Source organism: Carassius carassius, chromosome 11 (genome assembly GCF_963082965.1).
Source record: "Carassius carassius chromosome 11, fCarCar2.1, whole genome shotgun sequence".
Lineage (NCBI taxonomy): Eukaryota > Metazoa > Chordata > Actinopteri > Cypriniformes > Cyprinidae > Carassius > Carassius carassius.
The window spans coordinates 12,845,744-12,868,335 of NC_081765.1; the positions used below are offsets into that span (position 1 = coordinate 12,845,744).

At 38.9% G+C, this 22,592-nt stretch overlaps 1 protein-coding gene across 2 annotated transcripts in view; it reads right to left on the reverse strand.

Annotated features, from left to right (window-relative positions):
• The window catches only part of LOC132152783 (bone morphogenetic protein receptor type-2-like), a 72,432-nt gene extending 50,774 nt beyond the window's left edge, over window positions 1–21,658 (reverse strand). Inside the window, exon 1 of one of the 2 annotated variants that reach the window (XM_059561679.1) lies at window positions 20,742–21,658. In XM_059561679.1, the coding sequence (XP_059417662.1) occupies window positions 20,742–20,832 (91 nt within the window). In that variant the 5' untranslated portion in view covers window positions 20,833–21,658. The remainder of the gene's footprint in view (window positions 1–20,741) is intronic. The other variant, XM_059561678.1, reaches the window with a different exon arrangement.
• Between the last annotated feature and the right edge of the window lie 934 nt (window positions 21,659–22,592).

A 22,592-nucleotide genomic window follows, 5' to 3' on the forward strand; every position in this document is an offset into this window, starting at 1 on the left:
GCCCAATGCAGTGAGGGGTCAGCTTATCAACGGAGCTGAAGAAGAGGATCAAAACAAAGGGAATACACAAGTAATGAAGGAAAACAGAATGAATCATACAGCGCATGAGTCATGAGCAAGAGTGCACATAAGTGGTCTGCAGGGCCGCATGCGCAATCAAAATAAAAAATGCGTTGTAAAAATAAGTTCTGACATCGCATTTGCATAACGACATGGTTGACAGCTGTTAATGCATAATTACCATTTTATATTTACCACTATTCAATGTGAAAGCATAAATCTAGGCTATCCCATGCCGTTTTCAAAGCACAATGCAAAATTGTGACATTCATTCACTAAAGCTCTTTAATCAGCAGCAGCGCTAAATCCAGAAGAGCGTATACTTACTGTGAAACTGTGTATACTTACTTGCCGCACTAAAACCAGAAGAGCGTATACTTACTTGTCGCGCTAAATCCAGAAGAGCGCATACTTACTTGCCGGCAACCCGCCAAAATAATAGCCTGCTGATTTTAAGTTTGGAATTGTTTTGTTTTTTGACGCTTTTATCCAAGATGACTTACAATTGGGGAATACATAAAGCAATTCTTCTTCAAGAGGCAAACAAAGAAAATAGTACAAAATATTACTAAATATTTTATTTTTAAGTTTACTATAAAATAATTGTATTTGTATTGGGCCTACCTTTTAATTTAAAATGGTATTGTCACACATGATTATTTAGTTTATAAAAAAAATAACTAAATAAAGTGCAATAATATTATAATTAATTAATTTTATTTAGTTGTATTTAATGGGTCACGCTATATGCAGTGTGAGGACCAAACCAAATCTCCAGGCTGAAAAGTGATGTGCAGTCCTGGTCATGAGTTAGTTTTTTCTCCTCACTTCAACTTTTATTATCCCCAGTTTGAGCAAAAGAAGTTTTGAGCAATTTTTTTTTTTTTTTTGCTTTTTTGAAACTTTCATGGACAGTGATAGTTGATACAAAAGGGAAGTGACAGAAATTTGACTCACATCCAATTCAAACTTCTGTTATCTGCATGAGAGAAACAAATTATGTGTTTGGGTGCCTGTGCTAACCGCTACCCTGTAGGAAAAAAAAAACTTCATATGCTGGTTAGGTATGTTTTGAAGCTGGGATGCTTTGAGCTGGTCCTTTGCTGGTTTATGCTGGTCCTTAGCTGGTAAACTACAAAACTACGATGCTGGAATGAGCCAGTGACCGAGGAAGGTGGTCTGGAGAGGGGGAGGGGTGAGACGCAGTCTTTTAAGCCCCTCAGACGCCACTCTGTTCTGGAGGAGGTGTTTGGGCAGTGAAGCTGTCAGCTCAGCAGGAACTACTGACACATCAGCAGCCTCACAGTTACTGCAGTCTTCAACACACTCCAACATTACAATGACCTAAAACAGCAGTGGATCCCCCCCGTGTGGATCAGACTGTCCCGGCTCTCTATGGATAATGGCAAACATTTCGTCAAAATTAAGACAAATTTAAGAAATGAGAGTGAAACTGTTCACACAACCACTTGGCAAGTAAAACTACATATTGTCTTTGGCAAGTAAATGGTGAGTTCCTCACTAGTTACACTAGGTTGGAACTGAATTGCAAGAATGACTCTCAGTGATGCCAGTAATTGTTTTTGTTTTATTTTTTTTCTTCAAATTTCCAGGTATCAACAAAAAAAAATTTCAGAAACGATCCGATCCCGAAGATTCTGAGTATTTGCCGATGCCGATCCAATCCGATACCAGTGCAGTTTTTTTATTTTTTTAATCAATGTAGAATTTCTAGACTTCTCCGTGTTGACCTGATCATCACTCTTTTGTGTGTTAAACACAATCTACTACATATAGACAACTTCATTTTAATGAAAAATAACAAATGAAAAAAAAATGTATACCGTATTTTTCGGACTATAAATCGCACCTGAGTATAAGTCGCATCAGTTCAAAAATACGTCATGATGAGAAAAAAAAACATATAAGTCGCACTGGACTATAAGTCGCATTTATTTAGAACCAAGAGAAAACATTACCGTCTACAGCCGCGAGAGGGCGCTCTATGTTTTCAGTGTAGGCTACAGGAGCACTGAGCAGCATAGAGCGCCCTCTCGCAGCTAGAGATGGTAATGTTTTCTCTTGGTTCATTTCTCTTAGTTCATTTCTCTTGGTTAATGTCAAATTAATTTTGATAAATAAGTCACACCTGACTATAAGTTGCAGGACCAGCAAAACTATGAAAAAAAGTGCGACTTATAGTCCGGAAAATACAGTAATCATAATCTATGACAAAATTACTATTATAAACTAGGTTAATGGATAATTCAACAGCTAAAGATACTCTAGAAAAATCACGGGTGCACAATAATTGTATAAAATATAGTGAAATATTTTATTTACAAATAAAAGAGTAAATGAATTACTCTGGGATATTGGTTTATTTCGACTCAGAGGGCGTGTCAGCCATGGTAAAAAAGTGAATAACTTTTGTGACCGCACATTTAGCCACCAAAACAAATCACAAAAAAAATGTAATTAAATTTAACTTCTTAAAATTATACACTGTACATATTTTGCATTATTTTAATTAAAAATGTAATATCTTTGTATATTTTAATACTATTTAAACAAAAAAAAATTAAATGCAAAATAAACATTTTCACAGCTGGTAAGGCACCTGTAATTACTTTTTAAATGCATTTTTTACTACCGCAAAGTGACATTGCTTCTCCATGTGACTAGACATATTCAGCTAATCAGTAATGAAACTCAATGTTGATTATTTTTATTAGGCACCTTTACAGATTTTATGGATTCATTGTTGCATCCCTAGCTGCTTCATTTGCATGAAGACCAGATTCAGCTTGTGACCACTGAATCTCCCTCACACTAGTTCAAACGGTCTAGTTTGTGGCTATCATGAGAGAAATGCTGGAACAGATATCAGATCAGCTCTGTGCAGTAATGTAAATCTCAAAGAGATTCCACACTTTCTAATCCTACTGACTGAATAGTAGATGGACTAAGACCGGAATAAACCATGCAGATCAGACCACTGCTCAGCCAGATGGCATCTCTGTCTCCGTCTCCATCCATCATGCCCCATTACAAGGCCCAGATTAGCTATCTCCAGACTTGTTTACCTATCACCAGTAAAGAGGAAGTCCAAGATTATCCATGCAAAGGATCAGGAGGTTTATGAATGCGGTAGGGGGAATTAAAACTCGCTGAACGTGCAGTAACCACAGGCCTTCGCAGTCACTATGGGACTGCTGCAAGAAAAAAGAAAAAAAAGAAAGCCACAGCTTGCAGAAATGACCGCAATGACTGTCTCTAAGTGACTAGCTCTTTCCTCAACAATTACAGACAGTAATGAATTAACTGTCTGTAATTCACTCCTTCACATCCTCAAGCTTATTAACAAGGTCAAGGACCTTGATACACGAGTGCCACCACATTCATGGCTGGTTGTGAAGATACGAGGAGAGGACTACAGAACCGGACAGTGGACTCCACTCTGTGGAGATGTGCTGAAATCGCGTTGGGTCTCGTACTGTATTGTGGACCTTGTCAGTATTGTGCACTTGCTTGGCCATTTGTTGTGATAAGCAGGAAAGCATGTCCAGCTGAATTCAATTGGACTTTTGTTAGATGAATATAAAAAGCTTAGTATACTGCGGCAGCCCTCCTGTGAAGACCAAAGAGTGTAAACGCCATTCGTATCCGCCGAGCAGGGACACCAACTGATTATCGACCCCCAGGACCACTAGTTAACTTTGTGGAAGAATTATATGTGCTCCTCTCAACCTTTCCTGAGGATTTTACTCCCCTATTTATGCTTGGAGACTCCAACGTCCACCTAGTTAAACCTCAGGCTTCTTGCCTCTTTTGATCTCAGGCAAGTGTTAACTACAGCTACACACAAACCAGGCAACCAACTGGACTTTATGTACAGTCGTGGCCAAAAGTTTTGAGAATTACATAAATATTGGAAATTGGAAAAGTTGCTGCTTAAGTTTTTATAATAGCAATTTGCATATACTCCAGAACGTTATGAAGAGTGAATGAATTGCATAGTCCTTCTTTGCCATGAAAATGAATTTAATCCCAAAAAACCTTTCCACTGCATTTCATTGCTGTCATTAAAGGACCTGCTGAGATCATTTCAGTAATCGCCTTGTTAACTCAGGTGAGAATGTTGACGAGCACAGGGCTGGAGGTCATTATGTCAGGCTGATTGGGTTAGAATGGCAGACTTGACATGTTAAAAGGAGGGTGATGCTTGAAATCATCGTTCTTCCATTGTTAACCATGTTGACCTGCAAAGAAACACGTGCATCCATCATTGCGTTGCATAAAAATGGCTTCACAGGCAAGGATATTGTGGCTACTAAGATTGCACCTAAATCAACAATTTATAGGATCATCAAGAACTTCAAGGAAAGAGGTTCAATTCTTGTAAAGAAGGCTTCAGGGCATCCAAGAAAGTCCAGCAAATGCCAGGATCTTCTCCTAAAGAGGATTCAGCTGCGGGATCGGAGTGCCACCAGTGCAGAGCTTGCTCAGGAATGGCAGCAGGCAGGTGTGAGCGCATCTGCACGCACAGTAAGGCGAAGACTTTTGGAAGATGGCCTGGTGTCAAGAAGGGGAGCAAAGAAGCCACTTCTCTCCAAAAAAAACATCAGGGACAGATTGATCTTCTGCAGAAAGTATAGTGAATGGACTGCTGAGGACTGGGGCAAAGTCATATTCTCCGATGAAGCCCCTTTCCGATTGTTTGGGGCATCTGGAGAAAGGCTTGTCCGGAGAAGAAAAGGTGAGCGCTACCATCAGTCCTGTGTCATGCCAACAGTAAAGCATCCTGACACCATTCATGTGTGGGGTTGCTTCTCATCCAAGAGAGTGGGCTCACTCACAATTCTGCCCAAAAACACAGCCATGAATAAAGAATGGTACCAAAACACCCTCCAACAGCAACTTCTTCCAACAATCCAACAACAGTTTGGTGAAGAACAATGCATTTTCCAGCACGATGGAGCACCGTGCCATAAGGCAAAAGTGATAACTAAGTGGCTTGGGGACCAGAATGTTGAAATTTTGGGTCCATGGCCTGGAAACTCCCCAGATCCTAATCCCATTGAGAACTTGTGGTCAATCCTCAAGAGGCAGGTGGACAAACAAAAACCCACTAATTCTGACAAACTCCAAGAAGTGATTATGAAAGAATGGGTTGCTATCAGTCAGGATTTGGCCCAGAAGTTGATTGAGAGCATGCCCAGTCGAATTGCAGAGGTCCTGAAAAAGAAGGGCCAACACTGCAAATACTGACTCTTTGCATAAATGTCATGTAATTGTCGATAAAAGCCTTTGAAACGTATGAAGTGCTAGTAATTATATTTCAGTACATCACAGAAACAACTGAAACAAAGATCTAAAAGCAGTTTAGCAGCAAACTTTTTGAAAACTAATATTTATGTAATTCTCAAAACTTTTGGCCACGACTGTACACACAACACTGCTCCGCTGCAAACTTCGAATCACTTCCTCCTCCCTCTTAACCTCAACATGGTTCCTGACACAACACATACCCCATCCACATGTCACTTTACAATATAACCTACGCTCACTCTAACCCTCCCGGCTATCTGCTATGGTTCCATCTTCGCTTTCTCATCCTGAAGTTATCATCTCTTGATGTTAACAGTGCTATTGATACTTTCTGCTCCACTTTAATGTCTTGTTTTCCCCTGGTCTTTCAGGCCAGCTTGTCCCACCTCCTCTGCTCCTTGGCTGTCTGATGTTCTCTGTGAGCATTGTTCTAAGCTCAGAGATGCAGAAAACTAATTCTCTGCTAATGTCTCCACTGCTAAAAGAACATACTATTACAACAAAATTAACAATTCACCTACATCCTGCATGCTCTTTAAAACATTTTCCTCCCTCCTTTGTCCCCCCCCCCCCTCATCAACTCTTACAGCTGACGACTTTGCCACATTCTTCATTAATAAAAAAAAATTACCTCAGTGCACAATTTGCCACACAACAAACTGTGAAACATCTTACCAACAAACATACACTTGTTTTCATCCTTCTCTCCACTCTCTCAGGCAGAAGTCTCTCAACTTTTCAATCATCCTTCTACTTGTCCGCTTGATCCCATTCCATGTCATCTCCTTCAAGCTATTTCTCCTGTCATTGTACCTGCATTCACTCACGTCATTAACACATCCCTTCACATGGTGTTTTTCCTTCAACATTTAAACAGGCTCATAAAACCCCAATTCTTAAGAAACCTAGTCTTAACCCAACTCTTTTAGAGGACTACAGACCGGTTTCCCTTCTACCTTTTAGTGCAAAAAACACTTGAACAAGTTGTGTTCAACCAAGTCTCTGCCTTTCTCACACAGAACAACCTCCTGAACAGCAACCAATCTGGCTTCAGAAGTGGACATTCGACCGAAACAGCCTTGCTCTCAGTTATTGAAGCCCTAAGACTGGCAAGAGCGGCTTCCAAATCTTCTATACTTATCTTGCTGGATCTGTCCGCTGCTTTTGATATAGTGAACCACCAGATTCTCCTGTCAACCCTATTGGAAAATGGAATCTCAAGAACCACACTCCAGTGGTTTGAGTTTTACCTCTCATCTCAGCATATCTAACAGATATTTCCTGTTGGATGACGGACCATCACCTTCAACTCAACCTGCCTAAGACAGAACTGCTTGTGGTTTCAACAAACCCATCACTTTAACAAAATTTCACCATCCAGGCTCATCAACCATAACAACTAGAAACCTTGGAGTTTTGATTTATAAGATGAACTTCTTAGACCACATTGCTAAAAATGCTCAGGCTCTGGATCAGGCTCTGCCCCCTTTCACCTAAATTCACTACATCAGGGTTATATGCCCCCTAGAAGCTTGTGTTCTGCAAGCGAATAATGCATTATTGTGCCATCTCAAAGAGGCACAAAGTCACTTTCACTGACTTTTTCATTAACTGTTCCCTCCTGGTGGAATGACCTGCTCAACTCAACCCGAGCAGCTGAGTCCTTAGCCATCTTCAAGACACGATTAAAACACATCTGTTCCAACTTTACTTGACCTTCTAACTCTGTCACTTTCTATTCTATTTCAATTCTACTTGATCTATTTATCTTTTTTAGGTTAAAAAACTAAACACTAGCTTTCTATTTTTTACATTTTATTTACTTGTTTTACTTTGTGTGTGTGTGTTTATACATTTATGTGTGTAGTGTGTTGGGCTAGCCGAGACTTATCATTTGCACTTGCATGTTGTTGCACTTTTGTTGGTTTTAGTTGTTTCTATTGTCCTAATTTGTAAGTCACTTTGGATAAAGTGTCTGCTAAATGACTAAATGTAATGAAAATTAAGACAAAGCAGACAAGGCCCTGTAAAACCATACTGTTTCAACTGTGCTGCAAGTGATAAGCTGCATAGGTCAATGACATGATGGTTATTTTCGTTAAATTATTTCATTCAAAATTAAAAATACAATTCATACATACAACGGCTAGAATAGACCTCTTCAATGATAAACATTTAAGGCCCCAATATACTTCAATTGAAATTAAAGAACGAAACTGATGTGGCGTCCTTAAGAACAATATCAGTCCAAAATGAAGTTTTGGTAGTTTGAAATGGCTTGAAAAAGAATTCTCTGGAAGTAAAAATAAATAAAATAAAAACTGCTGCACTGCGACCTGTGACCAATGTGCAGAAAAGAAAAAGAAAAGAAAAAAAAAAACAGGAAATAACATTATAGAAAGTTCCCCTGCAGACCCAAATGAGTGTGTGGCAAGGTCAATTATTTTCTTAAAATATCAGATAAACTGACAATGAAAGGTTAGTTCAAGTTGTGCGATGTCATGTGGTAAATTAGTAATTCATGACATTTACTTAAAAAAAAAAATAATAATAATAATATATATATATATGAAAATGCGTTTAAAACATTTTTGAACTACAAGGAAAATACATGTTACTACTTTTTACATGATGGTTACACCAAATGATATCATTCATTTACTGTATTATACTTGTTAAAAACCATATGAAACCAACAACTTGGCATGTGTTTAAACTAGATTTTTAAAAGATATGTCCCTTTTTTAAATCACAAACACAATTAGAAGTCATTGACCTGCCTATCGTTTTAGTTTCACTTTTGTTTGTGGCCATCGTTCTAGACGAAGACATATCTTGTGGAAAGAGGACACGTACCATCAGGACTACTCATGTCTACAAACTCCAAGTTTCTGAAGCAGTTGCATGTCTGTGTCCAGACAGCATTAATCACACGAGGGCCCTGACAGCGGCAAACTATTTTTGTCACCGGCAGAAGCTGAGGGCTGAATTTGTATCTCATTAAAACTTATTTAATACTATACAAATTATCTTGAATCCAGCTTGCTGGAATTCATAAATCGTCGATGGTTTTGGCTCGAGGTCAAGCCACTGACGCAGAGCTAATGTTGATGTTGAATGTGTCAACAGTCATCTTCCACTGGGACGAAGCATGTTTGCTCATCAACCTCCCACGAATGTGAGAGAACTGCATTAAGTGTGTTTGTAAATCAGAAGAAACTCACACGACAGGACAAAACGAACCCACATTAACATGCAGCACACCTTTCATGTACCGACAACTACACGCCAACAAGACTGGGGTGTTTAGCGGCTGACAGGTTTGTCTGCTCCTCACCTTTTCCACTGTCTTTGCTCATCAGGTTTGCCATGTGACTCGGACAGAGATCAGCTCGAAAAGCTTCGGAATTGAGCCACTGACCACAGAGAAAGCCATACCAGGGTTTTGAAATACCCCTCCACAAATACACCTCCCATCCAGAGAGCTCCGTTTTGCACTTGCCTCTCACCACACAAACATGTAGGCGCTGTTGGCAAGAGAATGGATCCCCCTCCCTGCACTGGAGTGACACTCACCAAGCTTTCCTAATGCAATCCGGCTCAACTTTGTGGGGTAAAGTCTGCTTAATGCACATCTTCGTCCAACTCAAAGATATTTAAGCATTGCCTTTACCACAGTATCTCCGTGATGGAGAGGAATTGCGACTTATAAATGCAAGTCCAAAGGAGGTTTTATTTAGTCTCTGCTTGATTTGTGCACAACAAATGGCGAAGCTTGACATAATAAAAGCAGTTACTTAGTACGTTTTGTATAACCCACACCATTTTAATGCAATTTTGAGCAGGTTCCATATCATTCTTTGACATAACCAATCAATTCATCAAAGCTGCATCTGTTATTTCACAACAGAGAAACTGCTGCGTTGGGCCATCCTTAAAAATATTCTTGTTTGCCGTAACCCGACCGACCGTGTCAATTTATCACCGACTCAATTTTTTTTTTTTTGCTTTTAGTCCGACCGACTTGCCGATTGTAAATTTGCGTTAAGACCGACCAATTCTTTTTTTTACTCTTCAAACAACTAATACAAACGCAATCAAATACTATTAATTATATTTAAGTAAGTATTGTAAATATATAAATTGCCTTGGCCTACATACAAATGAAGTCTATCTTATTTAATTAAAAAAAAAAACCCGTGACCACATCTGTGTTTACACGGATGTCACACTGTGGCCTGTGCGTTCGCTTCATCTCATACTCTCACTCACTGTCAGAGTCAACGGTTCGCGCTTGGTAATGATGGCTGCGGTCACTGTTCAAAGTCATACGGGTTCGGGCACCATAATACATCTAAAAGAATTCATTAAAACAGCTCGACACCGCTTTAACTTGGCACGAAGTTCTGGAAAAACTGTGCCCAGATCTTTTCCCATCCCTTCTCACGTCTAGACTAAAACCGTGACCGTGTCGACTGTCACTTCATGTTCGAAAATCTATTGCACGAATCAAGCACGAATCAACCTACACAAGTTTCGAAAACTTAAATAAGAAAATGATTTTAACGACCTTTTCTCGGAGCGCGTCAAGTTTTTTTTTTTGTTTTTTTTTTGAACAGGCGTCACACAGCAACTGCAGCTTCGGACAAACACGCATAACAGCAAATAATACTTCTGCACAATGTTTCTCTTTTTACAGAAATGTGAATTCAGCCGGTATTCAGTCTCATACAGTTTCGAGCTTGAATCGCCTAGGGCTGTCAAAATAGCTGAAAAAACTAAATTCGAATTTTTTACTTAAATATGATCAAAATTCGAATTGTATTCGAATTTTAAATGCATAATTTCAGTTAGGGTGAAGAAAAGCTTTTTGCTTCTCTTCTGAGGCTCAAGATAGCGCATCGAGCAAAATATTACTGCATGTTTATTCAAAGCATTAGAATACATGACTGTGAAAAAAACATAATATTTAAAATAATGTTTATGAACCAATTATTATTAATCAAGTTGCTTAAAGAGCTATAAACAAAACAGCATCATGTATGCATGCATTGTTAAATAAATAAAAAGGGCGGAAAACCAGTCACACAGGATACATTTTTTCATTTAAAAACATGAGATGCGCGAAATATGCGTTCTGTGTGAACGGCTTGGTTTCAGTTTTGATGTAAACAAGATCTTCTCCACATTTATTTTTTTTTTAAGTGGCTTCAACTGGATAGGCTAACATAACCTTATAATGCAATGACACATATATTGTCATCGCATCTCGTGCGCGTACACGAGGTGAAACATGAGAAAGCAGATACTGCGTGTAGAGCTCGTCCGCCTTTGAAAGTAGTGTAGACACAGCTGTGCGCGCGGCGAGATGGAAAGGAACACGTACCGGGGCTCATAAGGCAGCTTCCTTACACACCTAAAATTCATATGCGCATTCGAATGTGGATTTTTATTTTAAATTCGACGAATATTCGAAAAAATATTTTTTTTGATAGCCTAAGAAAATCGCCTATGCAATTTTTTTGGTTGTTGAACTTTAATAGTAAACACAGCCATGTTGAAGCCTGCAGTAAATGTTTTGCATTATGGCAGTCCACTCTGCTTATTGTTTTTCGAAAATGTTGCGCTCCTGTTCGTCATTTTGCACGTAACTTCACGCCAATAAATCATCAGAAATATTGGTCTTTATCAATATATTGAATCTTTACATTCCTCTGGCCAGGATTTACCTATATTTGGTGTTATTTGCCGTATAAAACTTTAGACATGCAAAATCGATTTTACAATCGATTCAATGAACACTCGTCACTCAAATCAAACAGGGTTTTTTTCACAAAAGTGACAACCCAAGAAAGCAAAGTAAACGTTCTCTCATTTGTAGGTTGCATTGATACGTAGCGGTGGATGCAAGTAAAACAGTACCTCATTTTTTTTCTCACCTGAAATTCATGCAATAAACAAAGATTTAAATTTGACAAAGATTTAAATTTGTTTGTGGTCTATATAGCCTGCATCAAAATGAGGTTTGCAATGATGCGACCGAAGGCACGGGTTGAAGACCAAGTCAGTGACGTCACGATATGCTAATTTGTTTAAATTCATACCGACGTCATCACCATCACCAAAATTTACTTTTTTTTTTACATTGAAACTTGAAAAAAAAATATAGACCGACCTACAGAGCCTTTTTTTTTTTTTAATTACTGTTACTGCAAACCAAAATATTTTTAAGGATGGCCTGGTTCTGAAGGCAGGCAACACAGTGCTCAAAGACAGCTGGGGTAAAGAGGAACCGAGCACTGGACTGAATGTGGCAAACAGCCAGAAGAAAGCCAATTCATTCTAATGTTAGCTAGCTTGAGTGTTTGCGTCTCGGTGCTCAAAGTGGGAAAAAAAAAAGAGGTGCCGGTACTTGCTTTGATATTAATCGCTGCCACATTTAGCTTATTAGATTAACTAAATATTTACTGGTGTTAAATGTAATTGAATTCTAAAGTCCATTAGAATAAGAGCAGCAGCACAGTGAACATCACAGTGTTCAAAAAACAATACTAGATGTTTAATGTATACCTTTATGTTGGAGAAAGACGGCTAGGGAGGACTTGCCCCATTATTTTTATTTAGAATCATATTTAGATCAAAATAAAATCATTCGCAGTGCAGGACTGGTGAAATGTAATTATTTCAGTAAGAATTAAGTTCAGTAAGAAATATCACCCAAGTCATGAGAAACATTGTTGATAGCACAAAGGTCACTGGTTATAGACAACTTTGCATCCATCCTTTCTTTGAACCACTTATTCTCTGTAGGGTCATGGGAATGCTGGAGCCAATCCCAGCTTCTTAGAGCACAGACGGGAACACACTGGACAGTCCTCACACACACACACACACAAACCTACACCTATGGGCAATGTATTTTGTCCAATGCATGTCTTTGGATTGTGGGGAAAAACAGCATGCAGAGGACAACTACTACAACACAAATGGAGAATGTGCAAACACCACACAGCCAGGACTCAAACGTGGGATCTTCTTGCAAACTAAATGCAAACAAAAATTTGGGTGCCAGTAAGATTTTTTTTTTTTTAGTTTTCGAAAGAAGTCTCTTATGCTCACAAAGGCTGCAAATATATCATAAAATTATTACAATTTTAAATAAGCATTTTCCATTTGACTATATATTTTCAAATGTTATTTATTCCTGTAATGGAAAAACTGAATTTACAATAGCACTACTCCAGTCTTCACCATCACAGGATCCTTCAGAAATCATTCTAATATGCCCAATACCATCATGAAATGTTGGATGGAAGTTATTGGGCAACTGTAATAATATAATCATTTTAGAAACTAAATACTTAACCTTTAGGAATTATTTAGAGGTTGGCTGCAAATTAGATATCTCTGCTAATTCATTTGTATCCTATATACTACCCTGACTAAGGTCCATTATATTCTACAGCATGTATCAGATTTAATGACAACAGTCAACACTTTGCAACACTAAACAGTCTGCCCCATTGCTCTCACTATACAAAGACTATCTTGTCAAACAGGGATAAAAGCAAAAACAATAAGTTACTGTGAAAAGCATGGTGCAGAATCGACCAGAACTCACATCAGGCACTGGTGTGTTTATTCCACCACAGTGTGCACCAGCTGTAGTTTTATGACGGGAGTAAGCGAGAAAAATAATAACACTGAAATAAGCAGGGCTTAGAAACTGGTGGGACGTGAGCGATTAGAGACACATAAAAAGAGCAAGATCGAAATGAGAGCCGGAATAGGGTGCCCCCCCCCCCCCGAAGCAACATGGAGAACAGCAAAGGGGCCTTATTACATTCCTAAAGTGAAATGATTTTTCAATTAGTGTGTGAACTGCATTTGGAAGAAGGGGAGTCTATCAGAGGAGGGGTCTCAAATTCAATCAGTTCAGCTGCAGACGGAGGGCACTGTGTGAATGTGAGAGGGGGGTTTGGCGTCACCGCAAGGGAATGTCTCTCTCTCTCCCTCTCTCTCTCTGTCTTTCCTCCCCCTGCCCAGCCGCCTGGCCCTGGAGCCAACGAGAGACACATTGTTTAGTCTAAATCCTGCTAGTACAGGGCAACACACTCCAGACCCCATCACACACACAAATAAACGGAAATGCATTTCGAAAAACAACGAGAACTTCAAGAATGGAAAATCTGTACGTTTGCTGCTTTATTTTCAAGTGTTATGCTACAGACAGTTGTATATACGTTATACTTGCAGCATGAAACGCAGATGCCGCACTGACATGACATGCAATACCGCGCTGCACTATGCCGCTCATGCATACAGTACACCCAAACTGAAGCACTATCAGAGTACAAATCAAAACCGTGGAAATGCTTGACAGAGTGAGACAGCCAACTCCTACTTCCGGCCCTCCCCCACAGACAGACGGGCAAATTCCTTAACCGACAGAGTTCGCAGACGCAGACGAGAAGAAGGAAACACAAACACGCAACAAACACGCCACTGTGGTGGGAAGATGGTGTTTCAAAGGAAATATCAAAGAGCGTCACGTCTGTGCTAATTTGCACTCGTTTTATTACTCCGCAGAGATGATTATCTTTGCTTATCAAACGCTCAAATCAGAGTGACGGAAAAAATCAAAAGGAAGTTTTAAGACTAGACGTTTGAAATCATATATTTGTGTAAAAACAGAACTGGATCCAACGTCACACTTACCAGCGTGTAATTTTCTGTTAACCCCTTCAACGTGATGAAAAAGAAATGTGAAAACCAGAGCACACCTTCAAGTAGCAACACATCCTTACAAAAAAAGCACAGCGTGATGGTATCAGATGGTAATGCGAAGGTTTTCTGACATACAGTATACTGGGAGGGGGGTTCAAATTTTTTTAAGACAGAGATGGGATAATTGTTGTACGTTAAGCCTGGCCTATAATAATGTGTGTAAAGATATGTGTGTAGAGTCCAGAGATGGGACCAAGTCACACATGTGCAAGTCTCAAGTAAGTCTCAAGTCTTAGCCTTCAAGTCTCAAGTAAGTCCCAAGTATTTTTTTCTTGGGCAAGTCAAGTCAAGTCAAGTCACAAGTTATGTCAAGTCAAGTCAAGTCCTGTAGTAAGTCAAGTCAAGTCCAAGTCAAGTCACCTTATTATTGTAATTTTACCTGCAGAACCTGATCTTAATAAAGTTAAAGACAAGATATAAGTAACAGTAAATTAAAATAATTTGGATTTGCATTGTAAATACTCATGTTCAGTAAAATACATCATGGAATCAAACAAAATTGTAACTTCATAAAATTATTTATTTTTCACTTCTGCCAACAGAAATGTTTTACATTTTCAACATTGAGTCCATAAAACAAATAACAGCTAAACATCCAACAGACTTCTCTCTGAACCTCTCTCTCTCTCTCTCTCCTCTCTCTCTCTCTCTCTCTCTCAAACGACGTGACATGACATGACATTCGGCCATACTCAGAATTCGTGCTCTGCATTTAACCCATCCGAAGTGCACACACACAGAGCAGTGAACACACACACACACTGTGAACACACACCCGGAGCAGTGGGCAGCCATTTATGCTGCGGCGCCCGGGGAGCAGTTGGGGGTTCGATGCCTTGCTCAAGGGCTCCTCAGTCGTGGTATTGAGGGTGGAGAGAGAACTGTACATGCACTCCCCCCACCCACAATTCCTGCCGGCCCGAGACTCGAACTCACAACCTTTCGATTGGGAGTCCGACTCTCTAACCATTAGGCCACGACTTCCCCTCAAACACAGTTTACATACAACATTAAACTTTCTTACATTTCTCCTCTCTCTCTCTCTCTCTCTCTCTCTCTCAAGTTCAAGTTGCTTTATTGGCATGACATTTGAGTTACAGTATTGCCAAATTTAGCATTTAGATACAGAATAAAATATGATTACAATAAAATACAATAAAAATAGCAGCAGCAGATAATATTTCTAATATTAATAATAGTAATTATATAGAATTAAGAATATAAAATAAAACAGTTGAATACAATAAATTATGCCTTTCGTATGGTGTATAAATATTTAGCAGCTATTGTGACTGCCGTCTCATTCTCTCCAAGTATATAGAGTAGTTTCTCTGAGTCATTTAGAGACAAGAATGAACGATTCAAAGCTTCAAACTGTGGGAAGAATGTTTCTCTTGTAGTTCTGAATTTGGGAAGTGTTTCTCATCCTCTGTTTGATTCAGCTCACAGTGTTTGCCTCTCTTCTCTCGGGAGCCAGGTTCTTTTATGTCTACCAATCTCTATTTCCAAATCATGATCACTGAGTCGATATTTTGAAATGATTTGTCTTTCTTTTAATGGCTTTAGTGATAAGTAATTTGCCAGTTTTGTGGTTCTGTTTAGGGCCGAATAACACTGGAGTTTGGTTTGGAGCTCAAATTCATTTTTTTAATTTTTCATCATAATTATACTTCAGATTTTTGTCAATTAGTTTCTGAATGTTGGGGTTGTGATTGGAGTCAGACTCAGTTTGGGTTTCCTTCATCAGGTGAAGCACGAGTGTGTTTCTCTCTCACTCTCTCTCTCTCTCTCTCTCTCTCTCTCTCTCTCTCTCTCTCACACACACACACACACACACACACACAATCGCTCTCTCAGAGTAAATCCGTAAGTCATTACCTCTATTACAAGGTATTGCACTTGCAAAATATAAGATTCGAGAGTCTTGTCTGCAAGCCGAGCACGATGTGGCCTATCCCACCATGTATGCGCCACCGGTATGCGCGCTCCTAATGGAAGCAACGCGGTCGCGACGCGCACGCGGTGAGACACGCTTGACGCCTCAGGGGCGCAACTGCCCGAGCGCTTTGGAAACAATGAGAAAGCGGCGCGACTAGCGATTTCCACGCGTTTTTAGGCGCGAATTATTGACGACAAAAGCGATGACCCTCAGTACCCCTCAAGCTGAGATGTTGATGTGATGTGATATCTGATCTAAGTGGGCGTGGTCTGCGTAAGGTAGAGAGGGCATGACTGATGATGTCATGACATGACAACGCGATTCTCAGCCTGCGCTCCAGCTGAGTAATCAATTTTATTTTTAAAAAATAATTTATATATTTTATATTCAAACTGAAAACATAATGTGATTAACACTCAAGTCATTCAAGTCATCCTGTCTCAAGTCAAGTCAAGTCCCGAGTCTTTAACTTCCAAGTCCGAGTCAAGTCTCAAGTATTTTACTTTTTGTCAAGTCAAGTCACAAGTCTTAAAAATAGCGACTCGAGTCGACTCGAGACCAAGTCACAAGTCCCCATGTCTGGTAGAGTCAAATACTAATACTTAATAATGTGTGTATTGTCGATACTAATACTTAAAAGGGTAGTTGATTGAAAATCAATTGTTGCAAACCTGTATGACCTTCACTCTTCTGAGGAACAAGGAACAAATAAGATAATTTTAAAAATGTGGGTAACCAAACAACTTCTGGTCCCCATCGACTTCCACTGTTTTTTTGGTCTATAATATGGAAGTCAATGAGGACCATCAACTGTATGATTATCAGCACTCTTCAAAATATCTTTTTACATTCCTCAGAATAAAGTTGTTTAGTGGATAGTGTTCCTGTGGCTCAAGTGGTAGAGTATTGCGTTAGCAGCACAAGGTTGTGGGTTCGATTCACAGGGAACACATGTTAGGTAAAAAATGTTAGCCTGAATGCACTAAGTCGCTTTGGATAAAAGCGTCTGCTAATTCTGCCACTGTACATGAAGTAAGCTGCTAGTTAGGCAGCAAGGTCTGATACTGTGTCCAAGATAAGACTTGAGGTCAAGACGTGTTTCTAACATGGTGACACAGCCCATTATCCAGTAACTGATGCAAAGTACTGGATGCTCCACAGAACGTCCTTGATCAAGAACACTATATCTCTCTTCATGGCCCGGCTAGAATCTCATACCATGGCCTGTCGGATTTAAAAAATGCCAATACTGCGTATGAACTATCACCAGAGCCATAATGGTCATGTTACACATATACGAGTGTGTGTGTGTGAGTAATGAGCGCTGATGGTCTAAGCAGAGTGGCAAAAGATCCATAGCTTCGTGCTTTCACAGGGGTCACAGACGGGGTAAGGACTCTAATACACAGCACAGCCTCCCCTTCATCTTAATCTTTTCCATGCTCGACAAACCGTCCTTTCACTGGTTTCTAAAGGGCCCAGGCCTAACTGTGGCATAATAGTGCTAAACTCCCTCAAGTGAAACTAACTACCTGTTTAGGGTCTAACTCTGGTCTAAATCACTGTGGCAGCTCCTAACGGCTTTAAAATGAGCTTGTGATGAGCCCTCGAGCCAGTTTACCAGCATGGTTGGACAAGACCACATTTTAATTACCGTGTCGGTCTCATTGTAACCTCATTGTGTGGTCTTACCTCTGTATTTAAAACCACAAAGCTGAAACTGCATTCCTCACAGGACATGTTGGTTGGCTGGACAGATGATGGTGGAATAAGTGACCCCAGTACACTACTTTAACTAAGAAAAAATCATTATAGAGATGACACAGAGCTGAAAGAATTTGCCAAGAAGCTTTCATTCTAGAGATAGACTATATGGGAGATATGAATGTACCATTTCTATTGGTGGGGGTTTATTAGACGATTAATGGAAAACCATAGCTTAAGTTATGACTCATAATAAAAACAACATTTTGCTTTTAGTTTTTTTTTTGTTTTTTTTTTTTTTGTTTTTTTAAATATACTTGACATGATTTTCCATTTCTCATCAGAGCTGCCTGGTTGACTTTTGTTGTAGTCCTTTACATTCATCTACACTACTGTTTAAAAGTTTGGGTTCGGGAGATTTTTTATTAATTTGTCTCATGCGCACCAAGGCTGCATTTATTTCATTTGAAAAAGCAGTAAAATCAGTAATATTATACAATATTATTACAACTTATTTGGGCTCAGTATATATATATTTTTTTAGTTATTACTATAAATGTTAAACAGTGAAAAGGTTAAGAAAATAGAAAAAGTTAAACAGTGATATATTTTTCCAAGAATTTGAGGAATAGAAAATTCAAAATATAAAAAAGACGAACAAAATTTTTCTATTATTAGTGTTCACAGAACTTTCAAATTGCATGACACATTTGGTCATGTGATCGCAACATGGCAGCCTCCATGAGGGAGCAACCCACTCCATGAAACAGCTTTTTTGTGGCTACGTAGGACTGGAGTCTTTTTCTAATGCAATATTTTAAACATTTGTCAAAAGTTCTAATTTCATTAGGGGTGTGATATATGATGCAGCCATATGGATATTTGTATGTTAACATGTATATATGGATATATGCAAGTAAGTACGTATTTATATATAGGTGTATATATGCTATACGTCTGTGTAAGAATGTATATATGTACAGGTGTATGTATGTATGTGTGTATGTATGCGTATATATTTCCTTCCCCTTTTTTTTTCTTCACTGGGTGTAGAAAAGAGGAGAGAAGGGGGAAGGAAAGGAGAAAGGAAAGAAAGGGGAAAGAAAGAAAAGAGAAAAATAGTGTGTCAACTCTAAATGTATGATTGTAATATGAAAAATGCCACAATAAAAAGTATAAAAAATAATAATAATTTAATTAGGGTTAAAACATTATAATTGGGGAAAAATTGCTGGATGCACCTTTAAGGGATAGAGCACAACTGACACTTATCTCTTGTACCTGTGGAGACAGAGTTAACATTAACACTAACCCACAAAACTCTGTATGTCTTGTGATTGATCCTTGATCAATGGGGAAGAGGCTTGAACAAATTATTGCACACAACATGGGAAAATATATCCATCTATCACATTCCTGCAATTTTTTAGGGACTTTTCTAGGGTCTCAAAACAATCAGTGGTACAATATCACATGCTTCTGATCTGATGACTAACATAGTCATATCCATAACAACTGGGTAAACAGGCTCTAATGGCCGACAAACAGCATGGACGAACTGATCTTTATGAAAGCAAGAGACGAGACAAGAACACAAAACACTCTCTGATAACAATGATTTATACATACACACAGCCTTACTTTCAACTTTATCCTACACTACACTACTGCCAGCATTTATAACAAATAAAACTGCCCAGTCAATATTTGCAATGTTGTATCCTGAATCCTAATAAACCATAAAACATCACAGGCTGCAGGTCATTTTCATTTCAACTTAAAACTACCAGTCTATGAGATTAATATACCAGGAGACATTGTCAATGCATTTGCTGCATACAAAGACAAAAACATTCAAAATACAGACAAAACAAGGTCAATAAATAAAGTCAATGGCAATTCAGAGATTTTTAGGATATGTGCCAGGATAGTGCTATGGCATATAGGGTCGCCGTGATTTTGCCAAGTAAGACATGTTCCTGGATCAACATCTTTTGATGATCCTGGATCAACATTATTTTCCAAAAATATAGACTTAACCCAATCCCTGCCCTTAAACCTATCCCTACCCATAATTTTTTCCTAAAATCAGTGGGAATTTATAGTTGATTAACAAGGTTGTAGAAAAACCTAACTCTGATTTAAAGCCTAAAACAGATATTTCTTGAAAAGTTATATCTCAATTCTGATTGGTTGAATGGAATGTTGTTACAGGATCAACAAGGATGTTAATCCAGGAACATGTTATACTTGGTGAAATCACACTCACCGGCATGGACGCATGTAAATACAATAATGCATGAATAAGGAAATAATTCAGGAATGAGGACCATAATATTAGCACTTGACACCATTACTGGGCTACAGTACCACAGCTGCACCCACCGTCAATGTTTTAGGGAAATGCAGCTCACCACAGTGCTAATGTAAAGACTACACAAATTCATTACCACATCACAAAATCTGCTCTAAAACAAATTAGTGCATGTAATACTGAATATAATAAAGTGAGTTCTGCATGTATGTAGAGATATTCTCTGATTTAGTTCTAACATTTATTTACAAGTAGTAGGCTAATAAAAGCACCTGTCTGTGTAACTTTTGACCAATTCAAAGTAAATCCACTTTGGTTTAACTTAACTAGACTAACACAGAGAAGACCCCCTTCAAGCCATGATACTGACATTGAAACTAGATTCAACACAACACATCTCTTGTAAATAATAAGCCAGCGAAGCACGACACTTCAGACCGTTCACATTTGTACAGTGAACCGATTCAGTTCACTTCACAATACAGCGTCCATGCAACAACGCGTGACTCTTATGAACAACATGCGCTTAAATCTGCAAATAATGTAACATGGACTCTGTACATCTCACAGGTAAATATTTGAAATGTAGCTCTGAAGCATATTTACCAGCCACAGCACTGAGCAGAAGCATTGAGCACAGCCCCAGTGACAGCACCGATGTTCGGGTTAGGATCCGCACTCTCATCCTGATGACCATCCTGGTGTTTCTCGATAGGTTCAGCCCCCCCCCCCCAAAAAAAGTTCCGATTTTCTTTTTTCCTCCTCCTCTTTTATCGACCGAGTTTCAAACTCATGTGCTCGGAAGGAACAGTCCGAAATGAGACGTGCAAATGAAGTTTTGGAGGCAGTGCATGACTTCAGACGCCTTTGGGTTTGTGTGTGCAGTGATAAATAGATTATAAACGCATTTTCTCCACGCTGGTTCAGAGTTTGAGCGATTAAACTTAATGCAATGTATGTTACCCACTTCCTCGCATGTCTTCAGCCCTCTTAAGAGAGGTCTCAAATCCTGCTGCGATCGCGTCCCGGTAGTTGTCGGGGTTTATAAACAAGATTTCGTTTCGCTGTATTTGGTTCTGGTCCAGAAGCTCGAGCAGTATCTTAATATGGGTCAGGTTTTTTCGTGTCCGTCCGCTTCAGTCGATGTTTAGCTTCATGAGCTGACGACATGCCCGACATTTCCCGGCTTTATTTGGTTTTATTCCTGCATTAATTCCAAAATAATATGTCTGAAATGAAGCAAATCTACGGCACAAGGCGTCGAACCCATCGGTCGGTCCAAGCGGCCGAACAGGAGCATTGAGTCCGATCCAACGCGACAGAGGCCTTTAACAAACAGCGCAGTGAGTCTCAGTCGATCATTGTCGGTGAACTGATCGCCGCTCAGAGTCTGCTCGGGTAAATTAGCGCATTCCCCGGTGTGGATGATTATCGCCCCGCGGATCACGTCGAGCTCCCGTGGCCGCTCTTGGTAACTTCAGCTCCGCCTAGAGCAGACAGATGAAGGGCAGCCAGTCCTCCTCCTCCACCCTCAACTCCACCTCTCCCCCTCTCTCCAAAAACCAATTTATAAGTTGTCTCGCTTTCTTTCTCCACTCTCACCCATACAAATGTCCCTTGGTTACTTTCCGCCAAAACACCACACTTTCTACACTTATGATTACTACAACTCAGGTAGTTTGGTTTTACACTGACATAAATGGTTCACACCAGGTAAACAACTAAGCAAAATATTTTTATATATACACATATTATTGTGCTATCAAAGTCCTTTTTTAACTTTGTAAAAATAAGGTGTAAACTGAAATTAAATTTTTTTTTCTTCTTAATGACTTTTTAATGACTGTATTATTTAATTTATTATTATTATTATTTTGAAGAACTTGCAGAATGAGAATATTGGATCTTCAGGAATAACAAAATGAATCGTGGTTAATAATTCATTCAGTATATCAACGCTTCCAGTTTTTCTTAACAAAAAAGCTTGCAAACAAGCAACGTTGTCATTGTTGCAGTAGAAATACCAGAGGAAATATCTGTGCCAATAGGGGGGCATTTCAAATATTTGTGTTGGAAATGGAGTGTCTTGAGAACCACTATTGTTTGATTATTTTTTGCAGAAGTAACCCATAATTAACTATATACATGTATAATTGTACTAAATTATGCAATGATTACAATGCAATAATAATTATGTATGTGTGGAGGTATCAGAAAGGCAGGACTTCAATTACTGTTTTTCTTTCCTAATATTTTTTTACATAAATGCTTATGACTACAAATTTGAAAAAAATATATATGTCACATTATATATTTGTTTATTTTGTAATTAAATATGCCTAGTCATGTCTTTATTCAGTTCACCTGTGTATGCAACAATACTATATTAAGTCCTGACGTGCCAGTACATTTTACAAGCAATGCTTTATTATCATTTTTTTATTTGGTATTTCGAAG